The 21,160-nt window shown below is 38.8% G+C and overlaps 1 protein-coding gene across 1 annotated transcript in view; it reads right to left on the bottom strand.

The window, feature by feature from the left end:
- The window catches only part of robo3 (roundabout, axon guidance receptor, homolog 3 (Drosophila)), an 81,406-nt gene that overhangs the window by 32,139 nt on the left and 28,107 nt on the right, over positions 1-21,160 (bottom strand). The window contains exons 3-7 of the mRNA XM_088320792.1: positions 10,931-11,088; positions 8,884-9,004; positions 7,180-7,318; positions 6,129-6,256; positions 4,395-4,519 (exon numbers count right to left, since the gene is read on the bottom strand). Of these exons, the coding sequence (XP_088176918.1) occupies positions 4,395-4,519; positions 6,129-6,256; positions 7,180-7,318; positions 8,884-9,004; positions 10,931-11,088 (671 nt within the window). The remainder of the gene's footprint in view (positions 1-4,394; positions 4,520-6,128; positions 6,257-7,179; positions 7,319-8,883; positions 9,005-10,930; positions 11,089-21,160) is intronic.

Here is a 21,160-nt window from a genome sequence, read left to right as displayed (position 1 = left end):
GCCACTTACAACAACAAAATAAATATAGATGAGTACGCTATTTCTGTGTCAGCCTATATCAGTAAATGTGCAGAAGACGTCAGCAATACCAAAACTATATGCACCCGTGCCAATCAGAAGCCCTGGATGACTGCTGAGATACGCAAACAACTAAAAGTACGGAACCTTGTCTTTAAATCTGGTGACATGGAGGCGCTGAGATCAGCGAGGGCTAACCTGAACCGTGCTATCAGACTAGCAAAGCGAACGTACAGTCAAAAAATCCAGGAACGTTTCCTCAACAAAACCAACACCAGGGATATGTGGAAAGGCATTCAGGCCATTACCAAATACAAGCCAACCACCGCCCCAGTGCAGGACACTAGCATGGACTTTCTGAATGACCTCAACAAATTCTTTGGAAGGTTCGAGGCACAAAACGGCACCACTGCAGCGAAAGCGGTTCCAAATCAGGACGAAAGAGCACTCCACCTGGACTCATCTGACGTGAGGAAGACCCTGAGAAGGGTCAACACAAGGAAGGCTCCAGGCCTGGACAACATTCCGGGGCGGGTACTTAGGGAGTGCGCCGATCAGCTGGCTTGTGTACTAACAGACATTTTCAACACCTCGCTAGACCAAGCCAAAGTACCATCATGCTTCAAATTTGCCAACATCATCCCAGTGCCAAAGAAACCCCAGATCTTATCATTCAACGATTACCGGCCCGTTGCACTGACTCCTATCATAATGAAGTGCTTTGAGAGACTGGTTAAAGAGCACATCACCTCCAGTCTCCCCTCCTCATTCGACCCCTTTCAGTTTGCCTACAGGACAAACCGCTCCACCAGGGATGCCATCTCCTCTGCGCTTCACCTGAGCCCGACACATCTAGAGGAGAAGAACACCCATGTGCGGATGCTGTTCCTGGACTTCAGTTCAGCATTCAACACCATCATCCCACAACATCTGGTAGACAAAATGAGACTCCTGGGTTTCAACACCCCCCTGCGGAACTGGCTGCTGGACTTCCTCTGTGACAGACCCCAATCAGTGCGGATAGGTCAGAACAGTTCAGATGTCATCTACCTCAGCACGGGCTCCCCCCAAGGCTGCGTCCTAAGCCCCTTGCTGTTCACCTTGATGACACACGACTGCGTCCCTAGGTCCGCCACAAACCACATCGTGAAGTATGCTGACGACACAACAGTGGTGGGCCTCATCAGGGATGACAACGACCTAGCCTACAGAGAGGAGGTGGAGCAGTTGGTGGGCTGGTGCAGGGACAACAGCCTGGTCCTGAATGTTGACAAAACTAAAGAGATCATTGTCGACTTTAGGAAAAACCAGCCCAACCATGCCCCACTTTGCATCAACAACAAGGCTGTGGAGGTTGTCAGCAGTATCAAGTTCCTAGGGGTGCACATTACAAACAAACTCACCTGGTCCGTGAACACTGCATCACTGGTTAAGAGGGCACAGCAGCGCCTGTACTTCCTGCGGAGGATGAGGAGAGCCCACCTGCCCCCACCCTCCCTCATCACATTCTACAGGGGCACCATAGAGAGTATCCTGACCAGCTGTATCTCTGTGTGGTGTGGAGGCTGCAGCGCTACCGACTGGGGTAGTGTGAGGAGGGTAACGAGGACAGCAGAGAAAATAATCGGGACTACACTTCCCTCCATTCAGGACATTGGCCAGAAGCGCTGCCTATCCCATGCTAAGAACATTACCGGGGACCCCTCTCACCCCCATCATGGACTGTTCACTCTGCTAGCCTCTGGGAAGAGGTTCTGCAGTGTGCGGTGCAGGACCACCAGGCTCCGCAATAGTCTAGTCCCCCTGGCCATTAGACTGTTAAATGGTCAATCTAACATATAGTTAACTTAAATCTAAACGGCTGCTAATCTGACTTTTTGCACTACTGGCAGTTTTTTATAGCTTGCCACTCATTGCACATTGCTCTCTGCACTATGGTAATTACAGCGTTATTGTTACAGTGTTAATGTTACTGTGTACCTGACTTGTTAACCTGACTGCCCATTTTGCACATCTGGTTAGCTACTCTCCTTGCACTATCGGCACTATGGTAAAATACTATACGTAGCCAAAATACAATACAACTTTATTTATATCTGTACATTCAAGGAAACTGTGGGGGTCAGATGCATCGACATTTCGTTCTGTATACACGTGTACTAGAATGACAATAAAGTAGATCTGAATCTGAATCTGAATCTGTAGGACAAACCTAGAACGCAAATGAAATTTTCCATTATGCCCACATGGAGAGGGCAAAGAATCATTTAAAGTGAATGGGATTGGGTCTTTAATTTTTAAAATTGTTCCATAAAACAGCAAAATTATTTATATCAAATTATTATTTGACAGTATAGAAGATATTCATTAAAAAAACGGTTTCTAAACTACAGTGCTTTTATTTGTTAAACAAACACTTGAGCTCGTAAATTGGGTTTGTTCTTGAGTAAAACATAAATAACTAAATAAAGGTTTCTACGCCACAGACTTACTTTTCGCAGGGGTTTCTGACCCCAGCGATTACCGAGGTAATGCCGTATATCCAAAAGATAGGCCACAAAACCTACATTAGGTAAGAAAACAATGATGGGAGCCCGCCAAGGAAATAAGTAGGCTCGTTAATGCTACGTTTGCTGATGCTACGCTCCCTGGAAAGTGTATCTTAGTTGAAAAATGTTGCAGTTAGGAGAGATCCACGCACCATAGGTGAGTGCAATCATATTGCCTTTAACAGCACGCCCATGATTTCTATTTTAGGTAAAATAACACCAGGATGGGTGTTTCCTCACATGTTATCTGATTGATAAATGGTAGTCAGCAAATGCAGCTCCAGTAGGTGATTTGCTTTGGGAGTGGCTACCTGCTTTGGCAACCTCCAGTAGACATATTTACATCTGCAGGTCATGGATTGGCTATATTTCCTATTGTGCTTCTCTCAGCATTGTTTTGTGGTGCGGACATAAGCGGTTGATAAGCTTTGCTTGGCCTGCCTGACGTAGTTTTGACACCTCTGATCTAAAGGAAATCCATAATTTTAAAGTCCAAAAACTACACAGAAAATTGATAAGCCATTGTGTCACTCACAGATGGTGATTCAAATAGGAACATTTTTAAGGTCTCCTAAATTATAATAAGCTTTTAAAATCATATATTATTTTTTATAAAAACGCTGAAGAAAAGTAATACTTCAAGAGTTTCTTTTAGTCTTGGATGTTATAGAAGTCGTTGTATCATTTCTGGGGGATTGGTTTTGTTTCTGTTGTCTTTCCAGCAAGATGAATAGTAAATATTGGTAAGCACTTAAAACCTTTTGCTTTGGCTTACTCCATTCAGGCATCGTTTTATTGCATTGTACAGCTGATTGAGCGCAAATATTTTGGATTTTGTTAATTATTTGTTGATTTTGTGCCATGCCCGCCAAAAAACCCCACAAAGAAACAAACTTTATTTGCCTTAGGACTACAAACGCTCCCCTACTTACACTTCGAGTTACGAAAAACGGTAGATGCAAACATTTTTTTTCGGGATGTCGAAAAATACTTGGACAGTTAGATTTTGTATTGTGCACCTTTTTCCGAGTAAAGGACAGTGCAGTAGTGCTTCTCTCTGCCACTACCGGCGTGTGGCGCTGTGAGAGCTCACCCAGCATCCACCCGAAGAAGAAATCCGGCTTCCTGTTACCAGTTCGTGTGTAAACATACTATACTGTATTTCCAGCTCGCTAAGGACTTTGACATTTTTATTGTTTAATTTCTCGTGCATCCATTCAATATGGTTGGTGTGAAGTGTAAAGAAAAGGAGAGCCGTTTCTTTTGAAACGAAAGTGGCATAAGAAAGCTTGATACGGTTGAGAAAATGGTTGGATCGTTTTTTTTTTTCGGCCACTTTCTACCACGGAGGAGGAAGTTGCCAAACTCTTGAAGCTCACCTTGCAAAAGTAGGTTAAATTTAAAATTATCTTTATAGAGCATATTATTTTATTAAATGTTTTTTAGTGCAGTAGTAGTGGGAGGGCTTCAAAACGGGGAAAGGAATTCTCTCATTCCAGAGGCTTTAAAATCCCTTCTCTCCTTTACTTGAGTGTCTACTTTAGGGCGGCAGTAGCTCAGGAGGTAGAGCGATCGTTTTAGGATTAAGGGATCCCAGTTCGAATCCCGGCTTGTCCGTGTTACATGTCGAAGTGTCCTTGGGTAAGACATTGAACCCCCAATTACCCCCAATAAGCAGGTTAGCGCCTTACATGGCTGCACAGATCACGGCCGCTATTGGGAAATGTGAAGCACAATGTAAAGCGCTTTGGGAAGTCATTGACTTGAAAAGCGCTATATAAATGCAGATCATTTCATTTCATTACTTAAAACATGATCTTTTTTTACCTGGCTTCCTTCTTTCTGCCAAAAGACAGCCGGAGGAGGGTTTCCTTTAGTGCCACACAGAAAGGTTACAGTGCGACCAGGTGCTGTGATCTGGTCCCGCGGCCGTACGAGAATTTGAGGGGGCACTGGAAAACAAAGGATTAGAAAAGGTTACATGACAGACTAGTGTGCAACAGCATACTAGCTCAGAAACACTGTCCCAAAAGGTAAACTAGTTATACAAAATAGGACTCTGATGTTTTCTCACATCCCATGCCTCTGCATTCTAATTCCCATTGCTTTATGCTAGAAAAGGAAAAACTACATTGTGCAAACATAACGATTGGCTAATTATGGCTGTGGAAGACTTTCATAGCGGCGCATTCGAAGAACATGTATGAGAATAAAATTGTTTATTCTGTTTCTAATATTGAACACTAGTAAAATATATAGAATAGGCCAGTTCCTCAATTTACCCATTATTGCTCACTGTTGCTCATATTTTTGACTGTTTGAATCAGTGCCACTTTTGGACAATCTGTTCTTTGATTTGCACACCCTTTAGGGCAGATCTGCTTTTGTAACCTAAGCTATTTGATAAAAATAAAGGGCTCAGGGGAAGGCTTTTAAAACAGATTGGGATTTCTTATCTGAAGTCTGTGCTCTCTGCGAGGTCAAAATCCATGGATGTCTTCGCTCTTTATTTTGAGTGTCTACTAACTATCAACATAAAATTTCCCTTTTTCCTCTCTTTCTCATATGCCTTTATTTTCATAATGTCATCTGTATTTAAATTACAAAATCTGTTTTTACGGCGGCACAGTGGCTAACGAGTGTGCAGCACCGTTCTGAGGTCATAAAATTAAACCTTCCTGTGTGGAGTTTGCATGTTCTCCCCATGCTTGCATGGGTTTCTTCCGGGCACTCCGGTTTCCTTACACATACCAAAAACATGCATGTCAGGTTAATTTGCCGATCCAAATTGTCCCTAGGTGTGAATGAGCGAGTGAGTTGTCTGTGTGCCCTGCGACTGGCTGGCAACCAGTTGAGGGTGTCCCCTGCCCACTGCCTGAAGATAGCTGGGATGGGCTCCAGCACCCCCGCGACCCTACTGAGGATAGCCGCGGCAGATAATGAATGGATGGATGATTGATATTGTAACTTTACATTTAGTTAAGTTAATATTTATTTTAAGACGACAAATTTGACAGTGAGCACTGCAGAAAAACGAATTAGCCCAGGAGGTAGAGCGCTCGTCTTGGGATCAAGAGATCGCAGGGTCAATTCCTGGCTCCCCAGTGTTATATGTCGAAGTGTCCTTGAGCAAGACACTGAATCCCTAATGCCCCCAATAAGCAGGTCGGCGCCTTGCATTGATGCATGGCTGCTATTGGTGTGTAAGTGTGTGTGTGTGAATGGGTAAGTGTAAAGCGCTTTGGGAGGTCATCATTGACTTGAAAAGCGCTAGATAAATACAGACCATCATCATCAACATTTGACCCATTTTATGATATTTTTTTACTATTTTAAGATATTTTATTTTAATTTTCGAAAATATTAGTAAATTATATTAAAACAAGCAAAATCACACAATCTACCAGAAGGTAATATTTTCTGTCTATACACGACATTTGAGCTTTTGTTGCCAACCATAAATTCAATCGTGTGCATTGGAGAAAAATAATGGTAGAAAAACACCAGTTTAGACTCTAATGGTCAAAAATAGAGAACTAAACTGAAACTTGAAATCCTTACCGTGTACTTGCAAGATTGCTGGTGCTTCTGCTTTGCCGACACTGTTTTCAGAGACGCACGTGTAAGTGCCCTCGTCTTCAGGTCTCACATTGTTCAGGTGCAGACTGTTGTCATTACGGATTTCGAACCTGGAAACACAGCAATCGGATCCTCATGTTACCATATTTTAGTTAAAACTAGTATTGACATTGCAATGCTTCCATTACACTTAGATTTGCTAGAAATATGCAAATAAAAATACATATAAATCCCTGTGGCCATTAAATACATACAAACTAATATCAATTAAGAAGTTTTTTTGGAATATAAATCAATGCAGCAAGGCATCAAAAGCTTATGGCTAAGTTAAGTTCAGTGAAATGATAGTCCCTATCACGTCATCTACAGCCCGAAAACTTTTGTACCGGCAGCCATATTGGACGGGTGTGTGCGTGAATTTTCTTCTTGTTTTTGTGATTGAATTAAGAAATATGGCTCACACAGTTTAGTTGGGAGTAGGTGGTCGTTAGGTAAATGTTCCAGGCTATGTTACAACAACAAAAGTTCACTGATTGACAAACAAGACCCATATGAGCAGAGACAAACCAGTGGAAGGCTCTCTGGGACTCGTTTCAGCCGGCGAACTGCTTACTTTCATCAGCCAGGCATTTTAGTGCTTCCAGGCCATACCTGGAGATTAGGGAGCTCTGCTCTCCACTCAAAGGATAACAGTGTACTGTTTTCAGCCAGGCTTTCTGGGACACTCTGGGTTCTCTCTAGAGTTCATTTTAGCTGGAGAACAGTGCACTATTTTCTGCTAGGCTTAATGGGGCACGTTGGAAGTCGCGTTGAAGTGAGGCCACTCAACGAGTAACGGTACTCAGACAAATGGTTTAGTCACAAAGAGACAACGCCTTTCATCTTCCACTTTCTTTTGAACATCCAACAAAATTAGTGTAGACCTGTGAAAACATCAAACCGGATCCATCCAATATGGCCGACTTTTCCATCCGGGGATGTGCGTTACACCACACGAAAACTATCAATTTGTCACTGTTTCTGATTGCCTTACCTGCCCCGAGGCAACTCGGCCTCCTCTCTCCGCCAGCGAAGAGTGGGAGTTGGATCTCCATGCACCTCACAAGAAAATTCCACACTATCATCAGCCAACACCACTTGACTCGAAGGTTTCTTGGTGAACACTGGTCTCTCTGATATCAGACAGAAACAAAAAAACACAGAAGAGTAACAAAACTAAAGATCATTTCAGTTTCAATGCAATTCCTTTGCATAATACTTGTAATGCTTAAATTGAATTTGTTTGGCATTTGTTAAACCGCATTGGGCGATACATTGGTGTCAAATGCAATGCATGTATGTGAACATTGGTGTCTTTCGTTAGATATTTTTTTTATTTTATTTCTTTACCTTTTGACTGGTTAATTAAATATTGTATGAAGTAAATAGACTTAATTAAAAAATAATAGACCTAATTGAAAAAAAATCCACCTTTCAGGGTTCTTACAGCTTGAAATCCTCGAAAATGCTTGAATTATATTGTTGTGTTTTCAAAGATTGAAAAGTGCTTGAATTTTGGATGAAGTGCTGGATTTTTATGTGACTGATATGAAAGTAGATTGAGGTACATTTTTTTCGACTGATAATAGGTTTATCAATCTTGTACAGGACTGATCATGAAACAAGAAATATAAAAAAAGAGAATTATTAAAACAATATTAACCAATCTTAGATTATGTCATCCAACACCCTAAACCAAGTGCATTAAGAGTGTTCTTTGACTATAATTTTATGCTTGAAAGAATTGTGCATTAAAAGTGAAGTGTGTAGCTAGAGGTGTCCTTAAAAAGTTAAAAAAGAAATAATTTCTCTACGGGTGCATACTAACGGGTACATGATAATAGATATCAGCTAACGACTTTCTCAAGGTTTCTTTATTTTCCTCATGTTGAGGTTTTGAGTTTTTCCTTGCTCTCATGTAGGTTTTAGATCAGGGGATGGTGTATTAATAGTTTGTGGTTTGCAATAATCTGTGGTCTGTGCTTTGTATGAGCAATGAAAAACCCATCTTTCCTAAGATAAAAGATCATATCTTTGTAACGAGTTAATCCCAACACTGGTTATAAAGCCCAAGAACAGGAATCCTTTTATTAGAGAAGTTACATGCTGATTAATATTAGTTATTATGTCTCAGAGTTTTCTTATAAATTTAACAAAAAGAAACACCTCGTACTGAAAAGAATAGATAAAATAACTCACAACAGAAAAAAAGTTAATCAGAGAAGAATGTCACTAGTTTGACAAGCTTTTGGGTATTCTAAGCACTTGAGATATGTGTGTGATGATTATTATTTTTTTTAGATTTGGTTTGACATCACTGTGTAAAATAATAATTGGAATCTGAAGCAGCTTACTTCATGTCAAAGATGTGCTGAAATAAATTGTTAAACATGTTTGTATATTTATTCGTATGCTTGACAAAAAGTAGCACCTTTTTAATTTACCATTCACCATACCTTATTTCTGTTTTGTTTCTGCATATGTACAGTGTATGTTTATTTGACATTCATTTGTTTACAGCGATGCCAGTTGAATATTCCTGGCACCGATGTTTTCACACTGTGAAATTATACATTGCTGTCATTGATTTATTTTAAACAATACCACAATAATAACATGCTTATATAATATTGTCATATTTTGATGTTGTGCATGTCTAATGTTTAAAGTGTTAAATACTGGTCTTAAATCTACTTACCAAAAACTACCAGTTCAGCTGGATCACTGTCTTTTTCTCCAACCATATTGGTGCCTACACACACATACATGCCAGCATCACTTTTTCTGGTGTTGGAAATCATTAATTTTCCTCCACGAATCTGAAAAAAAAAACAATATTGAAAAGAGTTGAGTTGAAGTCAAATACAGAGAGAAGCATGTCATCAATCTCAGATATGTTTTTGTGTTCAATCTATACATTAAAATGTTCATTGCAATGTTTAAATGAGCTTTTGGGATATTAAAACTTGAACATATGTACCGTATTTGTACAACTGTAAGGCACATATTAGGTATTACATTTTCTCCCAAAGGGCAGCACGGCGGCACAGTGGTTAGCGCGTGTGCAGCACAATTCTGAGGTCATGAGATCAAAACCTCCTGTGTGGAGTTTGCATGTTCTCCCTATGCTGGTTTAAGATCAGGTAATTGTGTAATTTTGTAACTGTAATCCTGTGCAGTCCTTTGAGACATTTTTGTGATTAAGGGCTATATAAATAAATTTGACTTGACTTGACTTGACTTGCATCAGGTTAATTGGCCGGTCCAAATTGTCCCTAGGTGTGGATGAGCGAGCGAATTGTCTGTCCCTGTGTGCCCTGCGACTGGCTGGTAACCAGTTCAGGGTGTCCCCTGCCCACTGCCCAAGGATGGCTGTGATGGGCTCCAGCACTCCCGCGACCCTACTGAGGATAAGCGGTGCAGATAATGGATGGATGGATGGATTTTCTCCTAAACATGTGTTGCGCCATATTGTGTGGTGCATCTTCTGTGTGTGTTGAGGACGCGAATTAGAGGGCGAAGGAGACCTTTGGTGAGAAAGCGTAAGCGTTTAACATTTATAATCCAATTGTGTACAAGATCGTGCACAATCCTGTGGACAAGAGTGTTTCGCGTGTGAATACAAAATAGTGTGCGTGGGGACTAGCATGCGTATAAATAAACCATACGTTTTATAAGTGAGTGTATGAGAGGTGTGGGTGTATACAAATGAGTGTGTCATATGCATTTCACAACTCAAACACAGATCATCATAGAATAAACATGGTTTCGTCCACACTTCACCACCATTTTTTGTGTATGGATGCCTGTATCATTGAAATTAAAATATATTCTAGTTGTTGATGACACCACAATATTAGGCGTGGGTACAAATTTCACAGGGATTACATGAATTTATGACAGTAGAACAAGTACATGTTTGGTAAAAAAGAATTACAGTGATATATTTTCTTTTACATCTGGCTTGGAGATATAAGGGCCATTCTAATTTTGTCTATACAGTAAATTCTAATTGCAGTTTATGCAAATTTGAAGCATTACACTACTGCTTGGTGTGGTCCAAAAAAATAGGGCAAAGTCCCAAGTAAAGTTTACAGTAACTGTGTTACATTTACGGATCCTTATTTGGCTGTACGTCTCAAAGGAATCCTTTAAAAGGAAACTCATTAAACAATGTATGTTTACTGTTAAGAAACTTTATGATGAAAAGACACAGAAGAAACTATAAACACAGAGCAATTTGTGTGAGCGGTAGAGGTGAGCAGATCTCTGCACACATAGGGCACTCCCTTTAATACATCCATATTTTCTTGTTTGCAGTAGTTTGTATTCTTTAGAAAAGAAGTTTGCTCGCACCTTGTTTTGAAACCGTTATTAAACCTAAAAGAACATGGTCTAAATGAGCATCGACAATCCAAAAGAACTGCGGGAGAGAGACATATTTAAGCGGAATATTCGTTGATATGGGACACAGGCTCTGCCATTATAACCCTTACATAGATTACTTCAAAGATTATATCAGAGAATTAAATGTCACGCGGTGAAATCAAATAAGCTTAAGAATTCACTTTTGTCTGGAGAGCAAGTTCGGCGGTTTTGTTGAATTTTGTCTTAAAATGAACGGTCTGGCTCTCAAAAATAAAATCTAAATATTTTGCTTTCATGACTCTAAGTCAACAAGGTTCCCGAGCCATAATTTTGTACATTCTCCAGCCAATAATGTGGACAACCAGCAAAATACTTACTGTGATCCTCTCATCTCTGTCATTGACCTGGACATTATTTCTCTTCCAGGAGATGGTCGGTTCTGGATGTCCTCTGGGTGGAAGACACTCCATGACGGCCGGCTCCCCTGCTGCCACCACAACATCACTCGGCGTCTGTCGAAAGTCATCTCTTAGAACTGAAAAAGAAGAGAACTTAAATTACGGTCATGAATCACATGTCTTTGTTAATTTTGCAGTCACAGCTCTCAAAACATTTCCATTCAGGGTACTCTTTAAACAAGCAGCCTGGTGAGTTCAAGTTGGATTATTCACCTTGCTTGCTGTCGCACAGCTTCTAGTTTGTGAACCTAGATCTCTTTGTTAAGGGTGGGCGGATCGGTCCCATGAAGCTCCATTACATTGTATAATGTGGCTGTGGGAGTAAAAAATTGTGTAATGGTAGAATTGAATTTACAGGGTTTGTACACCTTTTCATAGTCAATTTTAAGTATGTCTTATTAACATTTAAAGCCGATTTTTTTGATTGCTCCAGGACCATTAAACGAAGAAATCTTGCCTCTGATTGGCCGGCGCTGTTCAAATCTTAACTGTGACAATTACACTTGGCCAAATGCTTCATCACTCAAATAACAAAGGGGAACCATTGGTCATTGGAAAAAAAAGGCAGTGTCTTGCAATTACACAATCACACTACGTCAAATAGCATATCAATTACATTTTGGTTAAATATGCAGGCTGGTATTTACTGAGATTAGATCAATAGCAAAATTCACAGTATTGCCCACCCCTACTGTTCATGTGTGAGTTTCTTTTTAGTCATTTTTTCCTGAGTCTGCAGTGTTATTTCTGTGCACTACTTTTTGATAGTCCGTTTTGTGCCTAGTGCAAGTGTTTTTGGTGACTCCGTTTTTTTTTTTCTTACAGTTAATATAATTTTCAGTTTCCACATGTTTTTTTTTTGGTCCCCTCGTTGTGTTACTCTGTGATATAAGTCTTTTGGGATCCAATTTTAGTTTTTTTTGTGCATTGGTATTCATTCATGAAGTTCTGTTGAAGCCTTTTACTACTAAAATTCCTTAACAGAAAATAAACACTTAACAACAATGGTGCACTTCTGCTTTCATAAAAAACAGAATAATTGTAATAATAACGTGAACATCTCAGCAACAAGCCAAATCATGGGGAAAAGCTACTAATCATACTTTAATCCATTGTGTTATCTTGCTTTCAAATTTGCTGTCATTGGTGGATATTAATAATGCAGATAAATGAATTATTCACACTACACAGACACATACACGTTTTCCCCTGGTAAATTAACATGCATAAATACATCAGGATATGGGGAAATAACTAGCATACAAATGCGGACATCAGACAATTGTACCAACCCCTATTGATAGCAAACTCCAAGCTTGTATGCAACAAGGAAATGTAACTGGGGTTTGCTACATACCTTGACCATAACCTGCTTGATTTCCACATTATTTAGGTTTTGTGTCTGAAAGTAAAAAAATCACTTTAGATATACCAATCTGAATTGCTTGTTGAGCTCTCTGATTAGAGTTATGTACATAAAAAGAAGGGCTGCAACAAAAATCGATAACAAAAATAGTTGACAATGAGTTCTATTGTTGACTATTGCCGCCAGACACGTTTTTCCAACAGAGGAAGGAGTCGCACATGATTACTATCTCTGCTGAGAGACGTGCATGCAAAATAGTCTCTCTGTATGTCACTTAACTTAACTCTTGCGCCTTAACTCAGAAAAAAAACGTAATATGAATTATTGGTCCATCTATATGCCTTGTGACTTGCTCACAAACACTGCTCTGAATATTGAAATGTAATATCACCCAGAGTGACTCAGTCAAAAATGTAGGTGTCGCATTTGACCCCAATCTGTCTTTCCAAACACACGTTAAGAATATTACTAGAACAGCTTTTATCAATCTTTGCAACATTACTAAAATTCGCCCTTTGCTGTCTCAGTCGGATGCAGAGATTATAATTCATGCGTTAGTTACCTCCCGTCTCGATTACTATAATGTACAACTCTCCGGTCTCCCGAAGCCCAAAATCAAGAGTCTGCAGCTGGTACAAAATGCTGCAGCGAAGCTTTCAACTAAGACAAGAAAGTTTGATCACATTACCCCGATCTTAGCTAACCTGCATTGGCTCGCTGTCAGTTTAGGATGTGATTTTAAGGTTCTGTTGGTATTATACAAAATCATGCATGGACTTGCTCCTTCATATCTTTCAGATTTAATTTCCCCTATGTTTCGGTCCGAAGCCTTCGCTCTGGTCTCCTCTTGATCCCAAGAGCCCAGAAGGGATCTGCAGGTTCGAGAGAGTTCTCGATTCGGGCCCCGGGGCCGTGGAATACTCTGCCCATTAAAATATGATCTGCAACCTCAGTTGAACCGTTTAAATCTAGGCTTAAAACACACTTATATTCTATAGCTTATGAATGACCTATATTTCATGTTGACAATATTGTTGTATTGTTTGCTATTACAACATCCGTTACAGCCTGGTCATCCTGGAAGGGGGATTACCTGATGTGAGGTCCTTTCTCAAAGTTTCTTTATTTTCCTCAAGTTGAGGTTTTTGAGATTTTCCTTGCCCTCATGTAGGTTTTAGATCAGGGGATGGTGTAATAATAGTATGCAGTTTTCAAATATCTGTGGTATGTTCTGCCCTTTGACACTTCTTTTGATTAAGTGCTATAAAAATAAACATGACTTGACTGTCTCGAGCAGTAACATACAGAAATGACGGCATCAACATTGATTTGTGGACAAAAAATTCAATAGTTTGGGAGCGATTTAGCATGGATACGTTAAAAAGAAAGACCCCTTTCAAAGTTTGCAAAGCAGACCTTGCGAATCATAGCAGTAGTTTGGTGACGCTTGAACATTTTAAAAACACATCAGACAGTTGAATGAAACAGAGTACGACTTGCCTCTGTAAGACTCAAGTAACATTCAAGCCAATACGGTTATGATATAACTGTAAATTCTATATGCATATAATTGGCTACAAAAGAGAGCTTGAATGTTATGCCAGACTGTGCCTGACAAACGTTTTTAAAATTAAATGCATACAATTAGAAGAACATATGTCAGTTGTAAAGACCTAAAAAGCGACAAACAACAGTTCTTGAAACCCTTGGATTTCAAACTTTTGAGAATCGGGGAGTACTTTTGTTACAGACTTTTCAGTTGACTACTGAATGTACTTCACAAAATGCACATCATATTCGTTTTATACTGTTCTACTGCTGCTAATGGGTCTGTTCTTGGTGTACAGGGATAAAAATGTTGATTGATTTAAATTAATTATTTATTTCGCTATCCCTACAAAATGGAGGTTTATGTGTGGTTTTACATTTTTATTTACGTTTCGTACAAATCTGCAGTCTGTTCAATAAAAGACATATTTTTAGTGTACCCATTTTTTTGTGTTTATTATTATTTTCCACATCACAAAAAAAACTCCATGCTTAATACAAACAATATATCATTATCCGATAAATTCAATAGTCAGCGACTAGATGACTGTTAAAATAATAGTTAATTGCAGCCCTATTAGCTTGATTTTGTATTCGCCTACGATGCCCAAATACCACACCACAAGAGCAACTCGACATTTTCTCCTAGCCAGAGATGAACAGCTCTTTGAATTTTTGATGATAGCTGAAGTTTTGACATCAATGAGATATGGGATGCTAAATTTATGCGAGGGGGTTCGTTGCATCACGGATATGAGCGATATAAATAAGTCATCCAGATACAGCAAAATCTTTACGAAGACAACTGTGGTCGAGAAGAAAGTGCAGTACAAGCAATACAACCAAACAACAAAACCACTCGGCAAAAAGAAGAAAAGCCATTGAAAAGCCATTAAGAGACGCCAAGGCTTCACCCAATATCCGTTGTTAAATGATTAAAAAGTAAAAGCTTAAAAGAGTATATTAAAGAAGTTAGAAGACAATATTTTGTAGATTCAATTTGGACTGCATTGGACAAAGAAACTACAATGACTATTTATGACTACATATAGCCTGCGTTCAACTGGCTACCCAAAACCTAATATTCTACTTTTTTTCCCCAACTAAATCTAGTCTAAAATGGACCTGACCATATTTCGCCCAAAATCCTCAGCCTGAATAATGACCTCTGGTTTTGTTCGGTATCACTATATAAATCTTTTTCTTACTTTATCCTCATTGTGAAAAACGGAAGCATATTTCAACAAAATATTATTATTTTTGTTGCTACATTTTATCAGAAATGCAATTTAACCTCCTAATGCAGGCCGGTAGACTGTTGAGAAGCAAATGCGTGTCTGTACGATGTCACCAGTCACTGAAAAGCATAAACTTTTGGGATTCAAGATATAATGACCTTTTCAAAATACTACACATTAAAGAAACATGATCAGTCTGAAACAAGATAACCGAAAACTACAAAGCCGGCGTAACTCACCTAAGACGTCAATGAAAGTACTCAACCATGATCCATGACCACCATCAGTCTGAAAAACGTTACCCAGAAAACTATATACTGTAGCTGGGATGGCTCACCAATAAAGTCCCATGGTCGTCAGCTAATGTGATGATTCTCGGCAAACATGTACTTGTTTCATCCAATACGGCCCAGTGAATCCAACTGTATAAAATATTTACTCCAAAACACATGATAATAGCGACAGATTAAAAAAAACGGCCTAAAAGCATTTCTGCATGGCCGTTCCTTGTTGCAATCCATCTATTTTGCCTTATAATTCCCGTTTACAAATAAATAGACTAGTAAAATTACATCTAGTATGACTGTTAGCTTCTGACCTTTTGTTTGAACCCACTCTTGACCAATGGCAGGCTTTGTTCACGGCCCACATTAGCCTAAGGGGGCCTGAATTGATAAAATGGACATTGACATTGGCTTCGAATAACTTAAGTCAGTAGTGACCGATTCAAATGATAATTGACAAACTGGTTAGCCAATGAAATTCTGAAAAGAACCATATGCAGATGTATGGAGTGTATTCAAATGAGAGTTCATTTTTATGCACCATCATTACACGCAAGTGTGTACAATAGTGATAGAGACGCGGAAAGAGAAGTCAAACATTGACAATTCTCTCAGAATGTCTAAAAAATGCCCAAAGTAAAACACACGGTTGCCAATGCTCTATAGCAGTAAACTGGTCGTCTTCAAATGGCCAATTTTGGAACCGCCTCGACCTACCCTTAGAAACATTTGTAAAATACAATGGTTAGTTTTTCAGATTGTTTTTAAAAAACGGTAACAGGTAAGGCTTCAAGCTATGGTTTCCACTGTTTTCCAGCTAAGATGACCATGATACATTCATCTGCAGACATTTAATTGAAAAAAAAATCAGGAAAGAATAAAAAAAAAACCTTCTATTTCGGTGTGTTCCAACTCAGTTTACTCATTGTTAGTAGCACTTGCCTTGATTATTTCAGTTTGGGACAAAACTTTGGGGTGTTACCTTTTAAAAGAGACAAAAGCGTCTAGATTCCACAAACACTTCCAGAAAAGCATTCAATTTACTTTGAGTAGGTCTTGGATGGGGATTTTAGGCGAATTTTACAGGAACATTAATCAGTCATTATTCCCAAAGTATGCGACGGGGAAGTTCATTAGTGACAATAAAAGGCACTTCATAAATTGTTTGGCAAAACTGAATGTATAACATATTTTAATTAGGATAGTTTGCATGAAATACAATACTAATGTTAGCCAAATTTCACAGAATTTTGTGATTATGATGGGCTTGTAGCATCTTGTATTTTGGTGAGTTACGATAAGTGGCAAATTTGCCTCAGAATCTCTAATATGGAATGCAAATAATATAAATCGCTTGTATATCAGTGCTAGCACAAACCAAAATAAATAACCGATTATGTACTAACAGCTTTGGCACAAGTTGAAGTACTGTATTATTGTATTGTACAGCTGTTTGTGTGCAAATAGTTTATTGTTTCCTTTTGTTAATTAATGACTGATGCTGTTTCTTAAGTAGGATGGGGCTGAATAAAAAGCCACAAAAAAAACAAACAACTGACGTCTTGAGGAAAAACTGGGTCTTCTGACTGTCACACACTGTATGGTAACTTTTTGATAATTGTACGTGTCAATTGTATGCAACAAAAACGCATTGGTAAACATGACAAGGCAGCAAAAAAGCTCGATGTGATTGACGACATTACTCCCCCTTTAATCAGAGTGCTGACAGGCCAATAAAGCCTCAGGACATTCCCATTATCATCAGATTTATAGAGGGTAACACATCTAATGCCTTTTTTTAGAGGCTATTCAGCATCATAAAGTGATGAGGACTCTTTCCATTTTAGCTAGTTGCCAATGTTTCATCATTTTGGTTAAGATTTTAAAAACTGACTTGGTGTAGGAAACAAATCTTGGGGAAGCCAGCAATTAGACAAGAATGAAAATTATATTAGACTGTTTTAGCCAGTGATTCAAGTAATAGATTATTACGACATTGGCGGGAGAATCGGAGGGATCTAGTAGCTAGGTATACCGTAATTTCCACAATATTAAGTGCACCAGATTATAAGGCGCCCCCAGCCCAAAAATAGTGTTTTCATCTACAAGGCACACTGGACTATGAGGTGCATGGAATTAAATTACAGTCAGAGTTCGGATTGCAAACAAAATAAAAACATTTGAATAAAACAAAATCATAGAACATAAATTAACATTGCGCCATCTGGTTTCACCACTGAAATTAATTTTAGCAACAAACAATTAATATTTTTACCACAAGAGGGCACTCCGAGACCACTTTATATGTTTCTCAAAAGGAGAACAGTTACTGTGTGCAGTATCACTTAACATCAGTTGAAACAGGAATAAGGTAAACATCTACAAAAATCTTCATTCAAGTTATCACAATACGTTTCATACACAGAGAAAATTATTGTCCGAAGCAACAACAAAAGAGGATTAGCATTGAGCGTTTAAAGGTTGGTGTCAAAGTTCTGCGATCCTCTTTTGTGTCCTTTTAGCAACGATTAACATGCTAACCACAACTACGCATTTGAATGTCACTCTATATATTTCTCAAAAGCATAACCGTTAGCATACACAGTAAAATTGAATCGTAAATATACATTTTCAATTTTTTCCACTGCATTTTTCGGTACAGACGCTCCCCTACTTACGACTATTCGAATTACAAAAAAACGGTAGATACGAACATTTTTGGGAATGTCGGAAAGTACCCGGACATTGCTGTAAGTTAGATTTTGTGTTGTGTGCACCTTTTTCCGAGTACTGAACATTATTGTTGTGCTTCTTTCCGCCACTACCGGCGAGTGGTGGCGCTGTGAGGGGTCACCCTGCATCCACCTCGAAGAATAAAACCGCTTCCTTTTCCTGGTTCGTGTGTTAACATTCTATCCTGGATCGCCAGTGCACTACGAACTTTGACATTTTTATTGTTTAATATCTCGTGCATCCATTCAATATGGTTGCTGCAAAGTGTAAAGAAGAGGCGAGCCGTTTCATTTGAAATGAAAGAAGAATATGGAAGCTTGATGCTGTTGAGAAAACGGTTGGAATGCTTTTTTTCGGCCACTTTTTACCACGGAGGAGGAAGTCGCCCAACTGTTGAGGCTCATTTACCAAAAGTAGTTAAACTTAACTTTATTTATCCTTATAGATCAAATTATTTTATGAAATGCTAATCTTTTTAGTACAAAAACAATACAGGTTACTTATACAAGCCTTAAACATACTTATATAAACCTTAAACATACATTCCATACAAAATATAGCACTGAAGCAACTTACGAACAAATTCAACTTACGAATGATCGTCCGTAAGTAGGGCAGCGTCTGTATATACATTTCTGGCTAATTCCAATGCCTTTTCGTATGTCATCTGCATCACTAGTGGTTAGGTTTCAGCATTCTCACTGCTATGACCCGGGACTAATTCCCATTCCGTCCAATGTTTTAAAAATGTTGAACTGATCAATCATTGCACTTATATATACTGTAAGTTAATAAAATGTGCAATGGTTATACTCGAATAAATACGGTAGCTCCCACTGTAGTTTTACATCGATGGACCTTTAATATGAAAAAGAAAAGTAACGAGAGACTATTTTGGATGGATGCACCTTCTAATTCTAATGCATTATAGTTCGACCTTGGTAATTTGAATGGTTGCTGCAACAGCAGCCAGTTGTCATTCTGTTTTTACATTGCCAACAATTTCCTTAGGTACTAGCAATTTCTATTAACCCCTACAGACCCTGATTACGTGCATGCACTTTGACCCTTTCCTATAACCCCTTTCACAAAACCAAAATAATCCCCATCCGGCAAGCTTTCATCAGCAACCACACCAACACACAGGGGAATCTATACATAACAGATCACAACTGCATCCAAGTGAAGAGATTACAATTAGCGGTGAGAATCCTTGGGTACCTTGCAATTCAATTACATTTATGATTCAGGGTACGATTTAAATAGAAAACAATTATTGAAGTATTTATGATCTAAATGTTTTACACCCACTAAGAATAAAATACCCTTAATTTCAAACAACTTTGTACTTGTGACAAAGTTAAACAATAAATTACTTATTTTCAATGACAATTAATATAAGGCTAAGAAAATTCGACAGAGACACTAAAAAAGTGTAATTTATAGGAGTGGGCGATATGACAATATTAGATCGTGAAGGACTTTAACCGGATTGCACTATACGGCCCGCCAGACATTTTAAAGAAAATCAAAATACTTTTATATGGTCATGAAAATACAGTATCCAGAAATAATCCAAAATACCATCATATCACAACACCCCTTTAAACTAATCTTTGTTTTTTGTCAAGTAAGACCACCATGTAACATGCAAATTGCAAACACAGCAGACAATATGGCACATTGATCTTTTCTTTAAAGATAATATTTTCATCTAAATTTCACAATAAAATAAAACAGGAAACGGCACAGAGGATGACCACCGGTCTAAATCTGGTCACATGACGTTATCCGGCAATATAGAATAACACCGTCTTTCATTCTAGTATTCAAATGGATAATAAAAACACATCTGGGGTTAGCTGCTGCTGACTTTAATTAAGGGCTTTACTGCTGTCTGGTTTGTTTTAACAATGGTGTGTGTACATACTTGACAGCACCCCCCCAACTATAAATATTCATATGGCAGATCCAGAGTGACACAAAGTCCCTTTGCTGGCAAAGCTAAGAGCTCCACAGAGGGGGTTGCTCAGGAAACAAATGTCCAGGTTTAAACACAAAAGTCAAAGAATTAAGCAATATTCCTCAGTGTTATCGTTAAGACATTTGCTCATATTCCTATATAATATCTGCTTACCGTATTTTTTTGGACTAAAAGGGACACCATATTTATAAGATTAACAATCAGTCGATACATTTTATACCTGGTAGCAATGGTAAGATCACCAACACTAACCACCAGGTCGCCAAGGACATATATAGTTCACAATTACATAACATTGAATGCAATGGGAATCAAACCAAAATCACAGTGGTGAGAGTACCAAATACTAACCACTGAACCTCAAGGGATGTAGATGGCATAAGGAAAGTCATTAGGTTTTATCACATCATCACACCAGGCCGACAACATCAAGGAATGAAGTAGTGCCGACTTTGCCACAACCCAAACGCTTCAACAGTGAAGAAAACTGTCAAGAATTGCATCCTCAGAGATATCCCGATGACGGTATAGGGATACGTGAACCAGATATGTAAGAGTAGAGAGAATGTCTTTCACATTTCTTTCAACTCAAATAAGCATTGTTAGTGACACGTTTGGAATACCTGCAGCCATGCGTTTATTTACATCTTTAAGGACAACCAAATTACTTCTCTTTATGCTGTTCTCTTTATTCAGTTCAGAACGACCAAATTACTTCCAACAATGCCTTTCTCGTCATTCATTTCAGAATCAGGTGCGCTTGGACTGTTTGCACCATGGACCTGGTTATTGTCTGACAATAAGAACATCAACAATTTGGTACTGTGACTTAAAGTAGTATGATAAAGAGATAAGACCCAAAGCCTTTTCCTGTGTCGTGTATGTCCCTGATGGTCTATTAGATGATCTCTAGCACACTTCACGCCAAGATCTAGGTTCAGGTCACATATGCACTTGTGTACAATTGTATTTAATTGTGATCGGTGAAATATTCTG

The sequence above is a fragment of the Urocampus carinirostris genome, chromosome 17 (genome assembly GCF_059441175.1).
Source record: "Urocampus carinirostris isolate Australia breed hairy pipefish chromosome 17, RoL_Ucar_1.0, whole genome shotgun sequence".
Classification (NCBI taxonomy): Eukaryota; Metazoa; Chordata; class Actinopteri; order Syngnathiformes; family Syngnathidae; genus Urocampus; species Urocampus carinirostris.
This window is presented reverse-complemented; position numbering and strand designations above follow the sequence as displayed.